General features: G+C 46.2%; 1 protein-coding gene across 1 annotated transcript in view; it reads left to right on the forward strand.

Moving 5' to 3' along the window:
- Cib4 (calcium and integrin binding family member 4) overlaps positions 1 to 25,270 on the forward strand; it is a 57,385-nt gene extending 32,115 nt beyond the window's left edge. The window contains exons 4-8 of the mRNA XM_076941778.1: positions 13,083 to 13,224; positions 22,571 to 22,680; positions 23,431 to 23,519; positions 24,139 to 24,143; positions 25,164 to 25,270. Coding sequence (XP_076797893.1) covers positions 13,083 to 13,224; positions 22,571 to 22,680; positions 23,431 to 23,519; positions 24,139 to 24,143; positions 25,164 to 25,270 — 453 coding nt within the window. The remainder of the gene's footprint in view (positions 1 to 13,082; positions 13,225 to 22,570; positions 22,681 to 23,430; positions 23,520 to 24,138; positions 24,144 to 25,163) is intronic.
- Positions 25,271 to 25,964: the final 694 nt, after the last annotated feature.

Here is a 25,964-nt window from a genome sequence, read left to right on the forward strand (position 1 = left end):
CATTATTTTTCTGCTAGTGTGGCTCCCATCTAATGGCAATTTTTACATGGTTTTATTAAAAATCTAAGTGTGGTGAGCACCTAACGCTGAAGCTGTTCATACATTCTTGAGTTTGATTTCCAAGTGTGGTTTGTTACTGCAACAGTCGCTCATGGGATTTAGAAGGCAGGCTCTGTTCTCCTTTGGCTCAACCTTCCCTGATGTCAGTATCTTACACAATCATGGTATTCCTATCAAAAACAGAAATTTGGAGCTTGAGAGATAGTTTAGTCAGCAGTGTTTGCTGCTGGAACCTGAGTTCAATGCCCAGAGCATGTGCGCACGCGCGCGCGCGCGCGCGCGCACACACACACACACACACACACACACACACACACACGCACACGCACACGCACACACACACAGAGCCAGGCTCTCACCTGGGCAACGCATATACTAAAATTGGAATGATACAGAAATCAGCATATGGCCCCTAGGCAAACAGAAACACAGAGATATGCGAAACGGGACCTATTACCTTGTAATCCCAGGGCTGAAGAGGCAGAGACAGGCAGATTCCTGGAGTCTAACCTAAAGTCACACTGCTTGTCTTGGCATAGATCAGGCTAGTGAGAGACCCTCTCTCAAACAGACAAGGCTCATAAGCCAATGAGGGAACCTGTCTCAGACAGACAAGGTGGATGGGCCAATGAGAGACCCTTGTCTCAGACAGACAAGGCTGATAGGCCAGTGAGGGACCCTATCTCAGGTAGATGAGGTTGGTAGTACACAGGAGCAACAGCTGAGGCTGCCCTCTGCCCTTCACGGATAGGCACTCGCAAACACATGAGCGTACACACACACACACACACACACACACACACACACACACACACACACTCTGATGTCACCCATCAGTAGTTAGCTTTTGTAGCTCTCTACTTACAAATGGTAGATGCCACGGAGTTCATGCTGATGCCTGGCTAGTACACCTCGCCCCCTTCCTTACTCTGTACGGTAACTCATCCACCTGTGGTTTATGTTATGAACTCCAGCGTGGTCTCAGAATCCCTGTGAGAAGCAAACTCCCCAGGATCTCAGAGTACAGTGAGGATTTTTACTCTCTTTGCCTCTCTAGAACCCAACTCGATCAGTGTTCTGTTAGTCCTCTCTTTCTACGAGTTGTTGGCCACATGTTTGCAATGTTTTCATCTGTTGTGGGCCTGGCATCTCTCCTCTCTGGAGCTCACTGCCATCCTGTTGCTAACTGCTTTTAATTTGCACCCAGCAAGAGCTCACTCCTGTGGTGTATGGCGCCGAGGCTCTGGAAAAATGCAAAGACTGGGATGGAGAAAAGGCTCAGCGGTTGGGAGCGGGGCACTGCTCTTACAGAGGACCCAAAGCCGATCTTAGGCAGCTAACAGCTACTTGTAACTGATCCAACACTTCCAGCCTGTGGCATGTACACGTACCCACAGACAGACAGACAGACACTGACAAACAAGCACAATTAAAAACAAAACACACACACACACACACACACACACACACACACACACACACATTAAAAAATGCAAAAAGGCTAGATCTGCCCCTTCCGGTCCCTTCACTGTAAACCATTCCTTGTGAGCCCCCCTTCACGTTAGCTTCTCCTTCCCCAAGCGATGGCTACCGCACGCTCATCTGTTTTCCATGCCTATAATTCTGCATTTTCCAGAACAGATTCCTACAATGTGTAGCCGCTCTCTTCCCTCTTCCTTCTACCTTGCTCACCCACTTTCATCTCTTCCTTTCTTTAATGGTTATTTTTTTGGAGACTGGGTCTCAGTAGCTCAGACTGGCCCGGTTGAACTCTTAATCTTCCAGCTTCTGCCTCCTGAGAGCTGGAGTTACAGGCGCTGTGCCAGGCTCAATATGTAGCCCTTTTAGCCCGATTTCCCTCGCTCAGCAGAATCCATTGAAGGATCTCTGGCAGTGTGGCGTTCATCAATGGCTTCTCCTTTCTCCCAGTCGCATTCCATCTCCTAGCTGCGTCTAGGCTTGTTTATCCATTCATCTCTTGAAGTGCATATTGATTGTTGTAGCTTGCCTTTTTATTCTCGTAATGATGCCTTTTGAACAATGTAATTTTTCAATTTTGGGATACTCAAATGTATGGCGGTCCCCCTATGGTTAGTGCTTTTGTATATTGTTAAACAATCTTTGCCTCAAGGTTAACAAGATATTCTGTTTTTTTTTTTTTTTTTTTTTTTTTTTTTTAAATAAAATGTTTCTGAAGTTAGACTGCTAGCCCTATATTAGATTATGGCTCAACCTGGGATTGCTTTTGTGTTTTGTGTGAGGTAGGGACCAAGATCCATCATTCCCCAATGTCACTGTCCACCAACCCAGCTCCAGGGGTTGATACCCCTTTTCTCTTGGATGCATAATAATGTCTTTCCACCATAGATGGGGGCACATCTGGTACTGGGTCTCTGTTCCAGCCTGGTTCATCTGTCCTTACATTAATCTCACACCGTCTCAGTTTCCAGTGCTCTAGTTCTGGTCTTCAAGGCTTGTAGGCTCGCCTTTGCTGATCTAAACTCTGTATTTCCACAGAGAGAATCAGCTTGTTGGTTTTCACAGAAACAGCAGCTGGAAGACTTTAACTAGGATTGCAGTAACATTATGGATCAACATGGGGAGAGTAAGTGTCTTATTATTGAGCTTTTCAATTCATGACTATGATATATATGAGGGAAAATGTTAAAGACACCGAAACAAGAGGTTCAGGTACACCCTTCTTTCAAGACCCGAGGATCTGTCCACCCAAATGTGTTGGGCCAAGTGGGAGCTTCCTCCAGGGACAGTCTGTTCCAGCCAAACTGAGGCCTCTATTCAAAACTGAGGGGTACTGCTCCCTGCCCCTCCTGACAATTACTCTATCCAGTCCTCAACAGGTGCTTTTACATGTTTCAAACGTTTAAAAATATGTTATCTGGACCTGGGAGTATAGGCCCATGATCACAGCTACCTGAAGACTGAAACAGGAGGATGCCTGGGCTACAGTGAGTTCAAGGCCAACCTGAGCCATTTATTGAGGCCATGTCTCAAAATAAAAGATTTTAATATTTAAAAAAAAAAGGCTTGGGATATACCCTCAGGGGTTGGGTACTTTCATCAAACCCTAGACTTAACCTTTACAACTATGAAAAAATGCTTATATATTAATAATACTTTTGTTTTGTTTTGTTTTTTAACATTTATTGGGTGTGTGTGTGTGTGCGCGCACACCACAGATCATCAATAGAGCTTAGAGGACAACTTTTGAGGGTTCTTTTCCTTGTACCATCCGGGTCTCAGGAGTGATCTCATGTAGTCGGGCCTAGATGTTCCTTTACCTGATGAACTGTCACACAGCCAAATCATTTTAATAAGAGTTGACAACATGTACCATGAGCAAAAATAAAATAATATTCAAAAGTAGGAGTAGGGAGGTGACTCCGTAAGTAACATGCTTACTATGAAAGCATGTGGACCTGGATTTGGATCCCAAGGAGATGTAATCAGCTCCTCATCAGGGACTCATCTGTAACTCCAGTTGGTGCAGGGTGAGGCAGATGCCTGGAGCTCAGTGGTGACTCAGCCTACTCAGGGAGTGAGCTCCAGGTTCAGGGAGTGCTCTTGCGGAGGACCCAGGTTTGGTTCCCAGCACTCACACGGTACATCACAACTGCCTATAGCTTCCGTTCTTTTAAAGAGAAAATATGCACTGTTGACCTCTGACCTTCACATGCGTGTGCACACATGTGCATACACCCACATGACTATGTGCGTGCACCACACAAAATTAGGCCAAAGCAAAAATGAAACAAAGGATGTTTAAAAGTAGCCATCAGCAATTAAGATTTAAATAGCAATGAGAAACTTTAAGTGAAATAACATTGAGTTTAAAAAAAAAAAAAAAAAAAAACCCACAAGGTCTTAAAACTCCCAGTGCCTCTGTGAAGTCATCATTGAGTCAGAGACATATTTTTATGAGTATTTTTTTCCAGTAACTGTAAAAAGCTCTTTTTGACTAAGCATTAGCTAGAGAAATGGCAAGGGAATATTTCTAAGTCCAAATATTTCCCTCTGGCTTTCATCTTCAAATCAAATCTCTTGTTCAATAACTTTAAGGGGACTTAAAAAAAAGGTTAATTTTGGGGGGCTGAGGGGAGTGGGAAGGAACTGCAGTGTTTTTATCAACAAACTGTAGTCTGTTTCAAAAAAATCTGCCATCGTCTGGGGTTTATTTTCATCTTCCTTGGTCTCCCCATGCAAAAAGGGAGATTGCACTGTGAGTTACCTGTGTAAATGTCTGTGCTGACGTGTTTACATTCCCGGTGTTCGGAACATCAAGGAGCTCCGGTACACGTTATTCTTGGAATGGAAGTATTACTTTGTCAATTGTCACTTCCTTCCTCCCTTGGAGGATTGAGGACTTTTAAACGAGTGTGAAATTTAATGCAGATGATAACTCTCTGGGTGCATCCTAAAATTTATGGGTTTGGGTTTCAGATTGTTAATGTTAATAGCATTAAAAAAAATCTGGAACATGGTAAACTACAGAGGACCTGGGCTGGTTAAGGGTGGGGCCTGGGCCGCTTAAGCACCCCTCTGTAAGGCCTTCCTGGTTGATCTTCTATCTGCCAGAGGGGTTGGACAGAAGGGTCCCTAACCTTCTGTTATTAGCTCAAGGTAGAGAGCCATCTGCATCCCCCAAGCACTTAGAAATCTCTCTGCAAGGCATCTGCATCAGACTCCACCTGGAACTGTGCAGATTCTAAGTGATACCTCATCACAGGATCTCAGTGTCTGACCATCCCTCTGGTAAACACAAAGGCAGGGAACCTGGGAGAGAAGGAAGCTGCCTTTATTTGGATTAGCAGCAGGCATGGGACACTCTGCTTGCGCTACTGGAGAGCATGGGTCCTGGCAGCCCCAATGAGCTAGGCTCCACCACCTGTGCCCAGGAGGCCAGTTAAAGAGACATGTAACAGTGAACAGGAGAAAAAGGATATTTATTTATTCAATGTGGTCACGTTGAGAAGAGCAATAAAGATGTCCAGCACCTCCTCAGCCCCAGCTAATCTATCTTCTGGCTCCTGAACATAGGGTTCAGGTTTGAATAGCAAGAGGTGTGTATGTGAAACTAAGCAGTCCTGGCCAGTGTGTGTTCCTGTCTACTACTGACCATTTATCTTGGCTCCAGGCTCTCCTTAAATATGGGTTGACAAGTTGTCAGAACCGGAAATCCTAACCTGGGAGACAGCCTCCTCCTCTGCTGACCCCACCTTCACTTCTCTTGCCATGGGATTCTTGAGAAAATTCCAGTATCTTGGGGCCATTGCTATCAATCCGATAGTCTAAAGGAAGGGCACACGTGTCTCTTTAGAATATCAGGCCTCAGCGATGACTGGGTTGACAGGCCCTGACTCTTAGAGGCTGCTCTGGTGACACCTTGGCCTTGCTATCTCTAGAGAGCAGCTGTCCCTTGCTCTGTGCTCTGGTTCCTCCCACACCAGTCTGGTGGCCCCGCCCCTCTCTCCTAGCTTCTCCACCCTCCCCTAGCTCTCACCTTCACCGAGTTACTTCAAGAGTTACTGGGCTAGCCCCCAAGGGTTCACTCCATTCCAGTCTGGCTTCCAGTTTTTACACCTTGTTGAGAAAATGATTTTATTGAAGGTAAGAAGTTTGGGGGCTGGAAATGTGGCTCAGTGGTTAAGAACTCTTGCAGCTCTTGCAGAGGACGTGGGTTCGGTTCCCATTCCCTACATGGCAGCTAACAATAGTCCACAAGAGGGTGATCCACGGCCCTCTTCTGAGGGCAATGCATGCACATGTGTGGCACACATACATACAGGCAAGACTTTCACACATAAAATGTAATTAAAAAACATTATTCTGTGTGTGTGTGCATGCTATAGTATGTATGTGGATATCTTGTTTGTGTTTATGTGTGTGCATGCTATAGTATGCATGTGGATATCCCATGTGTGTGTGCTATAGTATACATGTGGAGATCAAAAGGCAATTTGTAGTTCTCTCCCTCCACATGTGGGTCCTGGGAATCAAATTCAGGTCATGAGGCTTAGCAGTGAGCACTCTTATCCACTGAGCCATATTACACCACCCCACCACCCCTCACCCCTGCCAGCTTGTTCTTTAAAATCTTACTGTAATGCTTGGAAACAGAGCTATGTAGGTTGCTGGGTCTAGCTTGATTGTTGCTTTTTTTTCCTAATTGACACATATTGTGCATATTTATGGGGTACAGCTAGTTTGTTTTATTTTTAATAGCTGTCATAACTGATTCACACAGGAGAGGTGTATCATGGGGTGCATGTATTAAATCACGGCTCTCTGTTTTCATCCCCATCTACCAATTAAAGGCTTTTTATTGAACTGAGCTAGGAATCATGCGTCTTCCCTTATGTCAGCCACTGATTTTTACAAGCTAATTGGAAAGCTTTACCTTTTTATATTTTTAAACAAACAGGCTCAACATCCGCCTACATTATTTGGGCAAATTTCAAACAGGTTAGAAAAAAATCTGTTTCTAATATTTCTAGGTATGTTCATGTAAACACTTTTTTATAGGGTGATACCACAGTCTTGGCAACAACAGTGAAAAAAAAATTCCACTTCAAAAGTCTCCCTGAGATACAGTCTTACAATGGAAAAGCATCCATGTTACCATGAGTCACCTAATTTCTCTTGAGTAGGCAAATGAAGTTGCAGTTCCACTTGGTGAGCAACAGCTGCGTATATGTCACAAACAGTATAACATATCACTGGCAAAATCATAGGTGGAAAATGTCAGCCACCGCTTGACATCATAATAGGTCAGCGGATGCGAAACACTTGTTTGTGCAGGAAAAATATGTAACCCATCTACAGGTGACTGGCTCATTCGAGAGCACCATCTCAAGACAGCCGAGCAGGCCTTTCTGTGGTTAGGAAGATGCTCAGTCACTCCTCTCTGATCACAGATCCTCATATATGAGTTGCTAGAAAACTAGAGAGAAAAATAATCCTGAGCATGTCAATGACTCCTGCTGCCGTTTCCGGGCGTCTGGACTGACTGTCCTGGTCACAGTAGCCTGGAGAAAAATCTCCAAGGAGATTAACACCAAGTCAGCTTGTTGTTTTTTCCCCCCACTGGTCATAGACAGACTTGCATCAACAATCACATTCAATTCACCATAAGTAGCGGTGCGGTGTGTGTGTGTGTGTGTGTGTGTGTGTGTGTCTGTGTGTGGGGTATATGTGTGTGCATGTTCATGTACATGTTTGCATATGTGAGTGTGGGTAGGTCAGAGGTCAATGTCAGGAGTTTTCCTCAATTACTCCGTTTTTGTTTGTTCGTTTTTGTTTTTGAGACAGGGTTTCTCATTGAACTCGGAGCCCATCAATTTGGCTAGTGAGCCCCCTAGAGGGACCCTCCTGTCCTCAGCTCTCCAGTGCTAGGATTACAAGTGTGCTCTGCTACACCTGAATCCTTGTGTGACACCCAAACTCAGGTTGCTAACTGAGCCACCTCCATACTGCTTTTGGGAGTTTGTCTTGTCTTGTTTTGCATTTCCCCCCTCAACATAATATTTTTATTCTTGGCTGTGAGCCTAGCCTTTAATGGCTGAGCCCATAATGTTTTTATTAATTATTTGGGGATTTCACACAGTGTATCCTGATCACATTCACTTCTTATTCTTTCCAGGTCCACCCTTGCTCCCTCCCCATCCAAACAAAAACAGCAACAACCAAAACCAAACCAAACCAAACCAAACCAAAACAACAACAACCACCCACCAAGGCCAATTTGTGTTACCCATTACTGAGAAAAGCGAGAGACATTGGAAACTTCTGTGACAAACATCCTACACTCAAAAAAGAAACAGTCCAGATAGGAAGCATTGGGGCGAGTCCTTTAAAAGTGTGCTAAAGACGCTGAGCGGGAAACGGAGCTCTTCACGGCTGATGGCTTCTGGGAGGGGAGGACTCAGTTTACTTTAAGGGGTTAGCCAGTGGGAGTTAGACCATGCTGTTTCTTTTTTTTTTTAAAGATTGTTTTTGCTACATAAGGTCAGCCTTAGACTCACAGTTCTCGTGCCTCAGCCTCCTAAGTGCTGGGTTTACAGGCCTGTACCACAAAATACGAGTAGAAATTATATTTTTATTAAAAACATACTTTACTATTCATTCTGTAGCATCTTCCTTGTTCAGTGGATCAGAGACACGTGGCTGTTCATGTAGTTCATTATTAAAGGGAAATCTAGGAAATCCAAATTAGAACCATCTGTACTTGTAAGTACGTAGCAAAGCCTTGGCAGCATGAGGCCTGGCCCTCCTCTTCATCATCGGAAATACTTTCTTTGCTTTTTCCAAAGTTGTGCTGTATGTGCTGTTATTCTTGCTGTCATCGACTGTCAACTTCTGGGTTTCCAGTCTAAGGGTGTGTGTGTGTGTGTGTGTGTGTGTGTGTGTGTGTGTGTGTGTGTGTATTAATTACAAGGATTCCTTCCCTGGGAGAAGATACAAACATATGTGCTCTCCTTAGAAGGTCCCACTGACAAAGCAAAGTACCTTCCCTCCAAAGTCCAGCCTAAGGAACCAATGAGCTTAGAGGCCTGACCGGGAACAGGTGAGGGGTCACTTATAGGACCATGAGTGACCCCTTCCATACTAGAAAGCCTTAAGCCTTGACCCACCCTGGATGATGGCTTCCCATTACCAGATAGACTTCCATTAACGTCCTCCGGCCTTTACACCCTAGCATATCTCAAGACCCCTAGGTTATTTGCAGTTAGGACAGAATTGCATGCAAAGGCTGGGAAGAGTGGCTGGAGTCTCAGGGGGAGGGTTCATGACCTACCCAATCGCTCCTTCTCTGAGGAACCATCTGTAGCCAGCAGGCCCTATCATGATGGCTGCTTGAAACCAGGCACCGATGGTCTAAGGAAGATAGTAACTGTTTTGCTTGGAGGATAGCACACTACAACCCTCAACCTTGTGTGTGTGTGTGTGTGTGTGTGTGTGTGTGTGTGTGTAGAGGCAAGTGAGATGGATCAAAGGGAGAGTGAACTGATCTTCCAGTAACAGCCTCCTCAAGCCCTAACACCATCCCCACCATCAAACCCCTCAGTTCCAGCCAAGGTGGCAATGGAGGAAGCCCCAGAGGAAGAAAGACTTACTTCATCTCCCTCCCTAGCTGGGAATATGTGGTGGTGGAGAGCTCACTGACCTGCCTTGTGTCTGACTGAGCACAGGCACAGAGAATTGAAGCAAGGACATCTCGGCTTGTCTGCCCGGATTCTCAAGCCTTCTCCATGTGGCATAAAACTGAATTTCAAGTAGGAAAGAGCCTCAGTGCTGGCATTTTCTTGCCGTTCCCTTTTATCTGCGTTACAAACATTATCTTCAATTGTAGTTTCCTTGCAGGAATCTTGTTAAGCCGTATATCCATTTGTGAGAGGAGTTAATGCAGTTAAAATTTGGTCACATAATTGATAAAGCCACTTAGCTAGGCACTTGGAACATATCATAGGAGTTCAAGCTATCAGCATCAATTAGAGAGAGGGAAACCAGGTATTTCTGGGTATGCTAAAGAATTGGATGTGCCAGCCTGAAGTGAGCTTAACTTTTCGAGTAGGTCAGCCTGGATTCCCTTGCATCATGGCCATTTCTGGAACATGTATATGATATATAAATACATATCTTTATAATACATTATATATGTGTGTATATGTATGTGCACTTGTATATGTGTGTATTGTATTCATATGCATATGTATGTGTGTATGTATATACAATGGAACCCCCCCATAATCTAAAGTCCAAGATTAGGGTGTACACAGGGTTGGTTCCTTCTGAAGACTGGGAGGAAGGTCAGTCCCAGCCTCTCCCTACCTTCTTCGGGGTTGCTGGCGATCTCTGGTGCTCCGTGAATTATAGAAGCTTCACCCTGATGTTTGTCTCCATCCCCACATGGTGTTCTCTGAGAATGTTTCTGGGTCCAGTTTCCCTTTGTGTGAGGACAACATTGTATGTCATGAGAGTCCCAACTCATGAAGTCACTTTAAATTAGAGAGTCATGCCTACAACTCTGCCTCCAAGTGACGTCATGATTGAGGTACAGTGATTTACTACCTTGACACAGGAATACTGGGGGTGGGGACACAATTCTTCTATAATGTTGGCCTCCATTCAAACCTCCTGACACAGGACTTTGGAGGGCAAGAGCTTGTGTGCTTGTGTGATATTCATGGAGCGTGTACCATGAATGTGACAGTCACTCGTCCCAATTCTCAGAACACTGAATTTTGTTTTGTTTTTGAGACAAGGTCTTGTTATATGGCCCTGTCTCGCCTGGTATTCTCTATGTAGCCTGACTCCCAAATTCTCCTTCTGCCTCCTGAGTGCTCAGATTACAGATGTGTGCCACCATGTTGGGCTCCAATTTTTAGAACACTTAACAGAGATGTACAGCACATGGTACTGAGCTTGGACCTGTGAGCACGGTGTTACATAGCTGATTCTCCATCTTGCATGCATGAAACACTACATTTTTCAAACATGAATAGAATGATTTTAAAGAATGACCCCAGGTGACATACTTAGTAAAATTTGGCTTAGTAAAATTTGAGAACCACAGAGCCACCCGAAGTGACACACAATGTCTCATCTCAGATACATTGATGAACAAAAGAGAACCATACATTTAAATATATGGCTGAGTTCTAGGAAGAATAAAAGAAAAAATAATCTCAAATGTCAAAACTGGAAAAAATGAAGCCATAGAGCTAAGCCTTGGCTAACCCAGAGCAGTGTTAGAGAGCGTGAGACCATACAGAGCAAGAGGCTTTCAACCTTCCTAGTGCTGTGACCCTCCTTATGTTGTGGTGACCCCCAACTATAAAATTATTTTTATTGCTACTTCATAACTGTAATTTTGCTTCTGTTATGAATCACTATAAATATCTGTGTTTTCCAATGGTCTCGGTGACCTACAGGTTGATAACCACTGGTATAAACCCTTAGCAGCTGTGTGTGTGTGTGTGTGTGTGTGTGTGTGTTTGAGAAGGGGTAAAGATGGGGTGGGGACCTAACCCAAGATGTCACACATTTGAGGCAAATGCTCAATTGCTGTGTTTCATTTCCAGCCTGGGAACCTAATTTGAAAATTTCTCTGCTGATTCTTCACTGGTGCCCAATATAGATGATAGTCCATTGCACAGCTGAAGCAGAGACGCGGGGCTAAACCCCTTTGCATAAAACATGGAGCTCTGAAGAGCTACCTTATCATAGAAAAGAGAACTAGAAACAAACCAGAGAACCACTTCATCTGATTAAAATTTTGAAGGCTGGGGTTCTACTGGACACTCAGATCTGTTCTGCAGGTTTACAGGGTCAGGCGGCTTAGTCAGGGTACATTTAAGAACAGAGATTTGAGGGAGGTATTAGGTATTAGGGTTTGTTTTGAAGTACAAGAGAGAGTTGGGAGTTTGATAAGGTTTGTTGTCAGGCAACTTGAGAACAGGCAAGGGTGGGGGCACTGAGCAACTGGAGAAAGGTATCCTGGGAGCTGGGAATGGATTGGGAGTCTAGAGAGTAAGCAGAGGCCGTGGTCAAAGCAGAACTTGCTACTTTTGAAGACTGCCAAGCACGTCTCCATGTGGTTCCCCACTGAAATCTGTAGTAATTGGCTGTTACTGTAGTACAATACCTGCAGAGGCCATGTTAGAAACTGATTGCACCTTTATAGTTTCAGTCTTTGGTCTACTGGTCCCATTGCTCTGGGGCCTATGGTGAGGCAACAGACATCTTCCCAATATCCTACCACCTCTCACTATGCCCCACCTTTTAAAGCTTCTACTACCTCCTGGAAATCAGACCTTTAACACAGAGGCTTTGGGGAGACAATTATATCCAAGTGATAGCAAATTCCAAGACCTGCCCCCTCACTCCAAAGCCCTCAGCACCTGCCCATTCCCAGGGCCTGGAGGAAGAGTTGCAAGCTGAAATAGCTACGTGTGTCTGAGCTGGCAAATGGCTGCTGGGACATCACAAACCTATGTGGAGGACAGTCAGCATTGGAGGAAGCTTGTGTGCCAAGGCCAGAGCCAGTTTGAGAAAACCAGAGATGCTAAAATTGTGTGGCCCTTGGTAATTTGGGAATCTAATTTGTTGTGCATGTGTTCGTGCATGTGTGTGTGTACTGTGTTCTCTCTCTGTCTCTCTGTCTCTCTGTCTCTCTGTCTCTCTGTCTCTCTGTCTCTCTGTCTCTCTGTCTCTCTGTCTCTCTCTCTCTCTCTCTCTCTCTCTCTGTGTGTGTGTGTGTGTGTGTGTGTGTGTGTGTTTGGGAAGTGGTGGGGGAGTGGGGTGGAGGTCTAGCCCAGGGTATCACAGATGCTAGGCAAATACTCTCCTGCTGCGCTTCATTTCCAGCCTGAGAACCTAATTTGAAAATGTCTCTGCTGAGTCTGTGGTAGTTAAGTAGCAGCTAACAGCTCTCATCGGTTGAGTTATTATTTATCAGACACTGGGTAATTTTTCTTCATGTTCCTCAAGGCAATCCTACAAGGTAAACATAATTATAATCCTTCTACTGCATAGAAACCTTTAACTCTGAGGGACAGGTAATGAATGTATCTATATGACAGTTGATCCCTAACTAATGACACAGCGTTGATCTTAGACCTACCGACTGTTACATCAGTATGCCGATAGTGGTTAACTCCAAGGAGTCGATTATAGATTTTATATTTTTTTATTCATTTTTAAAATTTTCAAAGTTTTAAATGTAAGATGGAGGGAAATTTAATCACCATAAAAAGAACTCAGTTACACAACCAAAGCATAGGCCATTGGGATGTGTGTGCAGAAGGAGGTATATGTGAGCAGAGAGAGAGATCAAGCAGGGCCCTGGGTCCTGGGTGCCTCCCTCACACCCAGGTTCTTACTTCATTCTTCAGTTTGCTCTTTTTATCTCACGCCCAGGACATGGAGCTGGAGACAGGTGGGAGAGGCTCAAGGAGGTGACAAACCAACCCTGATAGACCTTGTCTCCCCCACCCCCATCACAGGTCAACCCTTTCAGAGACCGCATCTGCAGGGTATTCTCCCACAACAATGTGTTCTCCTTTGAAGATGTGCTGGGCATGGCATCTGTATTCAGTGAGCAGGCCTGCCCCAGCCTGAAGATTGAGTACGCCTTTCGCATCTATGGTGGGTATCTGGGTTGGAGTGGTGGTGCTGAGGAGAAAGGGGCCAAAGAGGACCTGCCATGTCTGAAATCTAACCACTGATAGGGTTGTGTGACTGGGATTTATTGGCTCTTTATGAGTATATGTCATGTGTCTTGAGTGCTATGAAATAACAAAACCGATTGAGAATCTATCGGCAGAGGCCCTTCCCTCCATTTCATTGGTGTAAGTGGCCTTTATTACTGTTGTGTCCAACACAGCTGACAAGAAGCAGCTGAGGGGAGGAAGAATGTATTTGGCTTCAGTTTGAAGGCATATAGTCCATTGTGGCAGGGATACCATGGTGGCTGACAAGCAGCCCACAGGAATGTGCAGCTGGGATGCCTCACTCCTTACGTGTTGGTAGAAAGGGAATCAGAGATGACACAGGATGTTGGGTGGGACCATAAGCCTCCCACCCAACATAAGTCCTACCACTTAAGAAATCTATTTCCTCCTGGCTCGGGTTCCTCCTCCCAAAAGTTCCACAGTCTCCCAAAACAGCACAAGCAGCTGGGGACCAATTGTTCAAACACATGAACCTGGAAGGGTTATTCCAGATTCAAACCATAAGTCCATCCAAGGGTACTTGGGGTTGCCGGTGTGGCTATTTAATGATTTCTCTCTGAGCAGGCCAGAGAGAAGAAGTCCCACGTGGGTGCGAAGGGCTTGGGCTTGTCTGACAGGAAGGTTGGATGGGACCTGCGAGACTCGAGCACTAGAAGTATCACTGCACACAATGACTTCGTAGACTCGACCAAGTCATTTCCATGGCTGAGAATCACTTTTCTTATCTTGAAGGGGAAGGAACTTGAGAGCGATCATCTCTGAAGTCTTTGGGATCTGCCCTTCGTCTTGTAATGTCCCCTTAGCACAGTAAGACACTCGGACCTCTATAAAGCAACCAAAACAAGAATCAAGGGAACCTTGAAACGCCCGCCACATCTGTCTTTAAGTATATCGTGGTAATGCCTATGCTTGCAGAGGCAGATTGCCTTTTCTGTTTAAGTAGGCCATCCAGCTTCTCCTGTCCTCAGAGATCAGCGAGCAGACTCAGGCAGGCTGAGGAAAACCTAACCTTGCTAGGATTACCGGTGGCACATCTCTATAATCCTAACACCCAAGAGGCTGGGACAGAAGGATAACAACTCTGAACACAAACTGGGCTACATAGTGAGTCCTTGTCTTGAAGCCATGGGTTAGTGCTACAGCTCAGTGGTAGAATACTTGCCCAGGATAGACAAGCCTCTGGATTTAATTCTCAAGCTAAACAAACAGCCCCAAATTCTCTATAATCCAAAGAACCCGAATGACAGGCTTGCAGTCTAAATCAAACCAAAAATGTCAGCCTGTTTTGGAGAAACATAGCAGAACTCAGAGTCCCTACAACAAACACAACACTCCAAATGAAACCTAAAAATGACCTGAAATGCAAGAACATTCTTCTAAATCTTGCTGCAGCCTCCAGAATGGAGAGTGACTCTGACATGACCCAGATACTGAAATTCACTGATAAAAAGTTTTAAAAGAGCCATCACAATAGTTTTTGGTTCTTTGGAGAAAGAGAAGGAAAGGATGCAGGAATAGAGAGAGGGAGAGAGGGAGAAGGAGGAGGATGAACTCTAAGGATTGACTTAGATAATTAGGGTGGCTGGCACTCCACAATCTGCTGTGAGTGAGACACCCAGGAAGGATGTGATTTAATTCAGTCCAAAGGCACAAAACCTCAGAGTGCTGCTGACCAAGGACAGAGCAGAAAGAGAGAAGCCCCTCCCTCCTCTGGATGACACCTACCCACACTGACAAATGTGATCTTGTTTTTTTTTTTTTTTTTAAATTTATATTTGTGTGTGTGTGTGTGTGTGTGTGTGTGTGTGTGCAGTACCCAAGTAGGCCAGAAAAAGGTATTGGGGTATTGGATTATCTGGAGTTGCCAGTTGTGAGCATCCCAACATGGTTGCCGGGAAGCAAACTCAGGTCCTCTGCAAACAGAATGCACTAAACAGATGAGCTGCCTCTCCAGACCCTTTTTAAAAAAAAAAAAATCTTTGATGACCTCATACAAGTATGTAATGTATTTATTTATTTATTTTCAACTCCTAGTACTTTCATTCTTCTAAGAAAGCTGTACCCTTCCTAACCAAAAAGAAGTCCCTCCCACACGTGCATGAGAGAGAGAGAGAGAGAGACAGAGAGACAGAGAGACAGAGAGACAGAGAGAGACAGAGAGAGACAGAGACAGAGAGAGATCCACTGTGGTTAAGTGGGGTTACTTACATGATCGTGCTGAATGATTATTTACTGAAGCATGGCAATTTACCAGCGTCTACACCACTGAAGAAAACTACTCCCTGTCCCCCACAACTTTTAACTATCAACAGCTCCTGACTCAGGGGCGAGGCCTTGGGAGACCGCCCTCCCCCAACCACAAAGGGACTGTCTCCTGCAGATCTGAATGTGACCTTCTTTATTCAGTTGACTGTTTTAAATGCTAATCTGTTCCAGAAATTCTCTCACAGACACACCAGGAAATAAATTTTTGTCTGCCTTTATCCGGGCATTCCTTAGCCAAGTCAAATTGACACATGAGATTGACTGTCACAATAACCATTTCCAATAGAGTAAAAGAGAATCTACTCACAAAAAAAGAAAGAAAGAAAAAGAAAAAAGAAAAGATATGAAATCTCAGCAGAAAAAAATTGCAGCTATGAAAAGGAATTAAATGGGTGGAACCTGGTAGCTTCAGCATAGGAAAACTGAGGCAGGAGGATCACATGTTCAAGGTGGGCTACGGAGGGAGTTCAAGGCTCGCCTGGGGAACTTAGCAAGTCTATATTACAAAATTTTAAAAAGTAAAGTGCTGGGATGTAGCTCAGTGGCAGAGCACCCGCCTGGCCTGCAATAGCCTTTAGGTTCATATCCCACTGCCAAATAAAGCCCAGCAAACACAAAACCACACATGAAATAAAAAGTCAGTGGGCAGGGCCAACAGGAGAATTCAGGTAACAGAGGAAAGGGTAAATCTGAAAACACACAAAGAAAAAATCTGAATAACAGAAAGAGCAAACACTAGAGAATTAAAGAACGGGCCTCTGGGACATGCTGAGTTAGAAAGGTTGAAACGTACATACAGTTGATCCAATTGGAGTCTCAAATGCAAAGGAAAGATATTTGAAGACCTAGTCACCCCAGATGTCTTAAATTTGGTACAAGACACAAATTCATAGTGAATGAGCCAAATGAAATCACACACCTATATATTAGCTCAGCAGTCTCATCGTGTATGTGTTGTGTCTATGTGTCTGTCTGTGTCTGTATGTGTCTGTGTTTGTGTCTGCATCTATGCCTTTGTGTATGTCTGTTTATCTCTATGTGTGTCTGTCTGTGTGTGTCTGTGTGTATGTCTCTGTGTCTGTGTCTCTTGTGTGTCTGGGTCTATGTCTCAGAGTATGTCTGTGTCTTTGTGTGTCTATGTGTCTCTGTGTATGTCTGTCTGTGTGTGTCTGCATCTGTCTGTGTGTGTCTGCATTTGTCTATGTGTGTCTGTGTCTGTCTGTGTGTGTCTGTATCTGTGTGTGTCTACATCTGTTTGTGTGTATGTGTGTATCTGAGTGTGTCTACATCTCTCTGTGTGTGTGTTCCTCTACAGCCTCCCCCTTCCTCATCCTGAACAATTCCAAGCACCCCTAGGGAGTATTCCCTGGGTCCCAGGAGTCCTAGCTTGCTAGTCACCACCACGGTTCTGTCAGATGTGGCAGCTGTACTGACTGAAGTCCTGGTCACACTCTCTAGGACAAGACAGCTCCTGTAGCAGAACAGTGACCCAGCTCAACCTTCTTACCTCAGCCAAGAGTTCATGGATTGCAAGCCACAGAAACTTAGCTTGTGAAGCAACAGATAAAGAACAGACAGTGGATCTTAGTCTGTCGGGTGTGGGTTAAAAAAAACCACCCAAAGCTCATGGCTTCAGGTGCGATGCTGCATGGTTTCAGGGAGCCTGCCAGTTAAGAGTCCAGGCTTGGTTTAGTTGGGTCCTTCTTGCCTCTTCCCTCCTCCCCTTTCCTCCCTCCTCATCCCTCCCCCTCCTCCTCCCTCCTCTTCTTCCCCTTCCCCTTTCCTCCCTCCTCCTCCCTCTCCCTCCTCTTCCCTCCTTTTGCTCCCTCCTCCTCTTTCTTTTCTCCTTTCCTCCCTCCTCCTCCTCCTCTTATTTTTATTCTCTTTGTGATAGGGTCTCATTATATAGTCCTCACTGGTTGGGAATTCACAGAGATCTACCTGCCTCTGTCTCCCCAGTGCAGGAATGAAAGTGTACACTACCACTTCCAGCAGGATCCCCTCTCTTAAAGTCTCTTAAAACAAAACTTCAGTCAAAGTTCTAGGTAAGCTGCTTCTCATCTGGAAACGCTGGCTGGGGAAGCCCCTTCCAGCCTCTGGCACAGCATAGTTCGTGCATTCATGGACCTTTGGCCTTGGCTTCTTGCTGCCTAGAAACTAGAGTCTGCCCTCACCTTCTGCAGGCTACCCTTGGACCCTTGCCACACGGCCTTGCCAATGTGACAACTTATCTTCAAAGATAATGAGAGAATGGCCCTTAACTCATCTACAGTTAGAAGTCTTCCGTGGTACAATCTGACCATGAAAGTGCCATTCATCCCATCACACCTGCCAAACTCTATTGGTTGGAAGAAGGTTACAGTCTCCATCCAAACCAAACAGCACCAAGAAGAGTGACTTATAGGGCGTGGAGGGGCAGGGCATGCAACAAGTGCTTATGTATCCTGGGCTAGCCTCAAATTCACTTGAACTCCTGATCTTCCTGCCTCTACCTCCAGAGTTCTGGTATTATAGGCAAGTACCACCAAGCCCAGCTCCAGATATCTGTCTCTGAAAGGTTTCTTTACTCACAAGTATGGAGTATGTCCACTGTGGACCCCAGGAGAGAAATGAAGATCTGGGATACAGCTAGGAAGCTGTCAGAAAGCTAGGTAGTTTCTCTGCATGGTTGCTAAGTAAACCTTTGTTTTCTCAGACCTGAGCTGCTTCATCTGTGCTCATGAACTAGAGATGACTACCCTCATGCCTACAAGGGCTGTTGTCCACACTCTGAGTAACTAGCCACAGACACTGCTTCTCCCTTCTTTCAGAAGTGTTGAATGACTCAGCCAAGCCAACGATCTGATACTTTGGGTTGGTATCAGCCTTGCCCAGTTACCTACAGCCAAAGGAAAAGCAGAGTCACATGAATAAGCAGAGATGAAGACACTTCTCAGGGACCGGAGAAATCGGATGTTGTGGCTCAAGCAACATCCTGCTTTAGTAGGATGTAATCTCAGCACTAAAGCAGGAACACTTCGTGAAACAGGAGTTCAAGGTCATCCTCCTATGCATAGTGAGTTCAAGGCCAGCCTGAGATTTGTGAGACTTTGTCTTGACAAAAAGAAGGGGGAACAGAAAGAAGGAAAATGGAAGGAAGAAGGAAGGAAGGAAGGAAGGAAGGAAGGAAGGAAGGAAGGAAGGAAGGAAAGCTGCTGCTTCCATCTATGGTTTCCAGAGCCTAATAAACAAAATCCCCAAACCTGTCAGGGAGTAGATGCTCACAAGCATCTTCTAGACACAGGGCCAACTTTGTTTGGCTTTAGAAATGAGAATGTTCAGTCCTCAGAGTTCAGACTGAGTGCTTGAGGCCAAGCTGGAGACCAAATACACACCCTACCACCACCAGTGTCCTTGAATCTTCCTCCATTCCTCGCCAAGGCCCCAAAGCACACAGTCACTCCCCTTCCCCAAGGATCCCCAAGCAGAGACCAAAAGCTCAACTTCTCCATGGAAAACATTGGTGTGAATAGGGGTCTGGGACTCATGGCCCGGGCCGCATCCAGTACACCCAGACAAGTCAAAGTTCTCTTTGTCTGAAGATTTGTAAGTACACATGGCTGGCTGCTCAGTGTGAGCCAGAACTCCAGCAGCCTTGTGTTTAAAGCCTGGTACATAGAGGCTGCTCACCAAGTCCAAAATGAAGGCCCATGAGGAAGGAAGAAGACGAATGAAAAAGGACAAAGAGAGACACAGAGGAGAAGAATGTGTTGGTAATGGTCATGGCAGCAATCCTCGAAAGAATTCAAAAACTTCTCAATGCTCCTGACCTGATAACTCTGAGGGAGATTCAGGGACCAGGCCCACCAGGGCTTCTAGAGAGCATACCAAACATGTGTACTCTCTGCCTTCCCCTTACACCTCTGAATCAAATCTACATCTTAGCAAGACCCCCCCCACACACACACACACCAGTCTTTGCCCCTAAAATGTCTAGAAAGCCATGCTTTAGCCTCCTGACTCCCAAACCTGACTGCATACTAGAATCACCTGGGAGTAAAAACAAAACATGAAACAACTTGATGTAATGGTAGATCCTGGTCATTGGGCTTTTACAAAGCCCCCTGCGTATTTCTAATGTGCAACAGATCTGGAAGCTCCTGCTGCAGCTCACCGCAGCAGTCAGGATTGCATCCATCTCATGTAGAAGTGTCCCTGGTTAAAAACGAAGGTCTGCAGTCAGGCAGTCCAGAGCCGGAATGGTGGCTCCAGAAAATAAGCGAGGACCCAGAGTCTTTTAGGTTTCCTTGTCTGTAAAGTCTTGGTATGACACTGTTTTCCTGTTGTCCTCATGAGCACAAAATGGCGTTTGTGCCCACAGACTTCTCATCTTTATTCTAGGCAGGGAAAGCGGTGTGTGGGGGTGGGGAGGGGTGGGAGAAGGAAGAAAGATGGAATTTACATCCAAAGACACAAATAAGTCAACTCCTCTCCTCACAAGCTTTCTTGGAACTCCACCAAGACCCTTCAGTTTATATTTCATGGGCCAGATGATGTCATATGGCCACCCATGGCTGCGGCAGAGGCAGGAAAGCCATAAATTTTCATCTGAAGCCGGTGTCATCTTGAACAAGAGCTGTCTGGAGAATGGCTACTGGTTGAGGCTGCAGAGGGACTAGAGCACCTTGAGGCCTGGAACTTACCTCCCGGGGACCAGTTCTGCTTTGAGGGACATTCTGGCCTCCAGGTGACCAATGCCACATCTCTTCATATCTCCAGGGAGATTTACCACCTGTCAGAGACCAAAATCTGGACCCCACCTTCCTGAGACCTGACCCAACCACAGAGATGCCGGTGGCTAGCTGCGGCAGTGGAAGGAGCCTAGAGGAAATATATTGAAATCTTGCCCCTGATCTGCAAGCAATGAGTGGGTTTTGCTTATAGCAGTTCTTTGAGGGAGCATGTTTCGGAATGAATTGGTGGGCTGAGCCAATTTTGTAAGCTCGTATGGTGTCGAGAAACAAGTGGGAGAGAGCCCCCACACCCACCGTAGTGGCCAATCACAAGCTGTGAGTCCCAAGACTGCTGGGTCAGCATAGACAGAGATCCAGCCAACTGACAGACTCCTGGCCCTAGCCCTCTCCCAGACTGCTCTGCCCTTGCACCCCCAAAGGACAGGAACCATCCAGGACTACATTTACTCTAGCAAATTATTCTGTTTTCAGATGGCTTGGGACCAAAGCCATGTCATTTTCTGTTGTCTCCGCATGTGGGAGCCAAGCCAGCAGGATGCCTGGGGACACTGCAGGGGCTTGCGGAGAGGCTGCAGAGTTTCTTACTGGCAGTGTGGTGTCACTGTGGCTGCTCAATGCTTCCTGTGCCCCCACCCCCATCACCTGCCCCTCTGACTCACTTTCTATGGTGTGTGGGAGTTATAAGGGAGAGCTGAGTAGGGAGAGCACCCAGAAGCAGCTTGGACTAGGGCTCCAGCCATTGGGCCAAGAATCCAATCAGGGAAGTAGTGTACCTTCCATATTCATGCCTTGCCTTTAGGAACAGACATTTCTTGACTCTGCCACAGACAGACTCTGGTACTAGCAGACTCTCGGCCTCAGTTTCCCTAATAGCCTACTAACTCTAGCTGCCATTCTTCAAAGTTTGATATTAGAGTCTCTTGGGTGTTCATTTTGACTCCTTATCAATAAGCAAGTGATGGAGAATTAAGCCCTGGCTCCAGCTAACAGGAATCTTCTTTGTTCCAGACTCATGACAAGGGATGACTAAGGATTCCCTAATTAACCTTTACATTGTAGAGATACAACTATTCTTCTCGTGTTATAGACAGGGAAACTGATGTCCAAGTAATGACCTGAGATGTTACACACACACACACCCACATCCACACACACACACACACACACACACGATGTGGAAAAGCCGAAAGTGCCTGTTCACAGTGGTTCTAAGGCTCTGTTTCACTAGGGATTCAGGCTGCTCCTACTTGTTCCTTTGTTTTCCATACCCATGGTTACCTTATGGTCTCAAAAAATCTTCCCAGAAGTTATTTGCCCTCATGCTTATATGTCATTCTTCAGATCGTAGCCATTTGGCCACCTCTTGCAGCAAGAGAGGCTGGGAAACACAGTGTTCAGTTTGGATAGGGGGCTTTCTGTAATGAAGGCACTTGTGTGTGGTAAAGAGCACAGGTTTCTTGTAGAGTCTGAATGGGAGGATTTAGTCATGACCCCATCAACTACCATGGGTAAGTGGGCACTGGTTAATCCATTTATTCTTGAGACTCTGCTCTGTGCTGGTCACTGTCCTCAGAATTAGGATGTCAAGCTATATGGAGTATTACTCCAGCCCCTGGCCCTTTGACGGTACAGTCGGAGTTCTTGAAATCAACCCATTAGTGGTACAAGGCACAGAACTACCGTCCCACTTCCCTGAGAAGCTGGAACACATGTCCAGGTCACCCAGGCAGCTACGACTCAGGGACAGAAGCGTGGGAAGATGCCCAAGGATTTGGGTTCCAAACCCAGGCCACCTTCTGCTCCTCTATTCTGCCTGGCTCCTGGCCACCAAACCACAACCTGGGTTCTGAAATGGAGATCTCTATAGCATGGACTTTGACATGGGGCCAGGTCAGCCTAGGTGGGTTTGAACTTTTCTCTTCCGTCCCCTCTCCCCAACATGGACAAGCTATATCAAACCTGAACCTCGATCTCCTCTTGGCAAAATAATAAAGAAGTAGATGGTGAGGATTCAATAACAGTAGGATGCATCTGAACACACAGGAGGCATGCAGTCAATGCTTATAATTATTGCAATCGTTGTTGCCTTACTTGGTATTGTCTACAGCTATCCTGCAGCATGTCCCACCCCTACAAGCCAGCTAGGCCCTCATGTTCTAGATTCTAGACTCACTTGGGGGGCAAATGGGCCCTACTTGAGCGTTCAGAGACTTATGGGAGTCGGTCCATGGACCAAGGACTCAGCCTCCATCTCCTCTGCAGATTTTAATGAGAATGGCTTCATTGATGAGGAAGACCTCCAGAAGATAGTGTTGAGGCTATTGAAAAGTGATGACGTGTCCGAGGACCTGCTGATGGACATCACGCACCATGTGTGTATCCAGAGGCTGAAGGGTGGGACCTGGGGCTCAGGGTGGTCACCCAAAGCCCCAGGATATCAGACCATCTTCTTTGGAAGGAATTGGTCCAAAGTCCACTGCAGTTGCCATGGGGATGAGCGGCACATGGTGCCCTGAGAAGCAGGCACACAGTGGAGAGAACTCTACCTTAACTGTCTATCCTTCCAATGAGAATCATCTATCTTCCCCAGAACAGTGTATCCTGCCTTCCATCCTGAGAGCTCCCCATCCACACGGGGCACCAAGGATCACAATGTCCTCTCCCTTGTCATTCATTAGGAGCAGAATGCCCAGATGTCCTAGTGACGAGGCATAGAGAGAGCCCTGAAAACCTAACACGAGGCACAGACCCATGTGCTCTTAGGCTGTGAGAACCCCCTGAGTATCTTAGATCTGGATGGTACCACCTCCTGCCTGACTCAGGCTTCTTACAATGCAGGGCCCATGTTAATGTCTGGCTGATAGGGTGAATGGGGTCTGCTGTCCTCACTTCCACATTGGTGCTGGGGTGGGGGGCATGAGGAGAGCTCTTCCAGGAGAAAGCTCATGAATCCTCCTCCACCCCTACCTCAGCTCATACACCTTCACCTTTCTGTGGGACAGATTCCCTGAGACACCCTGGCATGTGGTAGGCAGTTCCTCTGACAGATCATTGTCTCCCTCCTCTTGAGACCTATCTCCTGTCAGCCCCAAGGCTCCACCCAGACTCCTTCCTTCCACCAGGTCCTAAGCGAGTCAGATCTGGACAATGACAACATGCTTTCCTTCTCCGAGTTCGAACATGCAATGGCCAAATCTCCAGATTTTATGAAGTAAGTCATTCTTGAGGGCTGGGGTTTTCTAGTAAGGTTGGAGGCAGCAAAGGCCCTCTAGTCTCCCTTGAACTACAGGCTATCTCTGTCTTCCCGTGGAAGTCATGGGTTTCTAGTACTTCGATGATTCTTTCTGAAATAGTAAAACTGAAGCTTCTGAGAAATCAGCTAACCTTGGAGAACTGAGACAGGGGCTGACAGGATCTCAGGGCTTGCAAACCATGTGTGAGGTTGGTGTAACCTGAGAGCCATTGCCCCTGATTGCAGACATCTATGTATATCTCCCATGCCAGCATTCAGATCTGACCTGAGCATAGCCCACTAGTACCCAGATATACTGGGAGATGACAAGAGAAGCAAATCGTCCCACTGGAGAACAGAAGGGCCCTCAGCAATCTGTGCTCCAGATTCCCTCAGATGACTCTGTCTCTGCACTTCCAATGTCACATTTACCAGTCTTCCAGTTCCTTCTAATTCAGGGAAAATGTATCCTCTCTAGAGATGGTCCATGCCATGACTGAAGAATCCTATAAGAGTGGCCTTTTTTACGTATGCTAAGTTGGCATCTGGTGACACGTGCCTTTCATGCTTGCCCCTAAAGCTGCCCCTTGCCTCACAGGCAAGGTGAGTTTGATGGTGAAGAAGGATGATGGCTTTTGAAAATTTAACAAACCAACTCAAAAGCAAACAGAGCTGGGTCTATCAGGAACCGTGGCAGGAACCAAGATAGCTATACATCCATCTCCTCTCTCCCTCTTCCTGACCCATCTCTCCCTCTGCTCCCTCTTTTCCTCCACACTTACCTTCCACTGCACACCAGCAACCTCTGGTTTGTCAGACATGGCCTGTCTGGTGTCATGGGCTCCCAACAGTTGGTGTCTGTTTGCTTCTGATTTAACTTCAGTGACTTTTAAGTAGTGTCTTAGCTCAATTCTGAATTCCCAAACAGAGGAATTCTGATTGGCCCAGCTGGGTCAGGTGTCATGCTTCTTCCAACTGCCTGGATGGACATGACATCTCTAGGTTGCAGGGCTGTGGCTAGGGCAGAACCTAGAGATGCCATGCTTGAATCACCCCCATCAAAGAGATCCCTCTCCCTCCACAACGGCCCCACATATCTGCCCTGCAACTGTGCCTGAATCACTCCTGTTTCTTTCCGTTGGCCACCATAAAATTCAGAAACCCTTTGTGTCCTGGTGATGTTAGAAGAAGCTTAAAGAAAGTTTAGGAATTGGGGGAAATAACTCAAACTCCTTGCTACGCAGTCATGAAGACCCGAGTTTGATCCCTAGTGTCCATATTAGAAGCTGAGTGTGATGGTGTATACTTGCAATACCAAGGCTAGGGAGGCTGAGACAGGAGGGTCCCTGGGGTCCCTGGTCCCAGCAAGAGACTTTGTCTGAAAACAGACAAAAACAAGGTAGATGTCCTAAGGAACCATACCTGGGCTGCAATCTGGTCTCCACACGTGTACATATGTGTACATGCACCCTCAGTAACACTCACACACACATGTACACACACACACACACACACACACACACACACACGGGTGGTGGTTTAAATGGGCTGGGACCATTGCCTACAGAAAGGAGCATAATAGGACAAATGGGGACCTCAGATGATTCTGGGTCTCTCTTTCAGCTCCTTTCGAATTCACTTCTGGGGATGCTGATATGGAAGCTGCCACCTGGTTCAGCAGCTTCAAGGAAGACTACTGGACCCCTGCATCCAGGCACTGTGGCATTTGATCTGAAGTCTGACTCAACTCTGTCCCTCCTTCACCTCTAGAATATTGTTTGCTAAACAAATACATGTTTTCTCATCTATACCCAATGCTTTCTGAAAGCAGGGTCCTACATCGGGAACTGGTGCTTCTTCTAGGGCTCAGGTTTGACAACAACTCCTGGCGAGCTGGGATGGCAACCTTTTTGAGGACAGAGTTCAAACCTCGACCTATGTCAGAGGAGAAGACTAAGCCAAATGGAACAAAGTTCAGAAGGGAGACATTCGTCTTTCCCTCCTCGGGAACCCACCCGTGATCAGGATGTGCACATAGCTGTCATTCCAGTTGGCGCCTAGCTTCCCTGGCTTCCTCCCAGGGAGAAGACATCTTGGCCCTGCTTGCCACCCTTGGACCCTGGGGATGAGACCATGTGTGACCAGCATTTAGGGCTTATTTGCTTTGCCATTCAGCCAAGCCCTGTAATGAGTTTGGCCACTCCGGGGACACTTTAGGGTCCAGCTGTCTAGAGACTCTGGAACACAGAAAAAGTTCATCATGGGAACTTGTGGGAGCTGCCAGATGGCTATCTGCTGGACATATGGCTTTTCTTATCTATGTGGGCCTGAGGGAGGTGGGTAGCACCAATTACACAGGAAAAGTTATTTTGCCACAGTGTGTACTTGAATCCTGTCTTTAGGTCTTGATTCCCCTGTTCAATG

The sequence above is a fragment of the Arvicanthis niloticus genome, chromosome 11, assembly GCF_011762505.2.
Source record: "Arvicanthis niloticus isolate mArvNil1 chromosome 11, mArvNil1.pat.X, whole genome shotgun sequence".
Lineage (NCBI taxonomy): Eukaryota > Metazoa > Chordata > Mammalia > Rodentia > Muridae > Arvicanthis > Arvicanthis niloticus.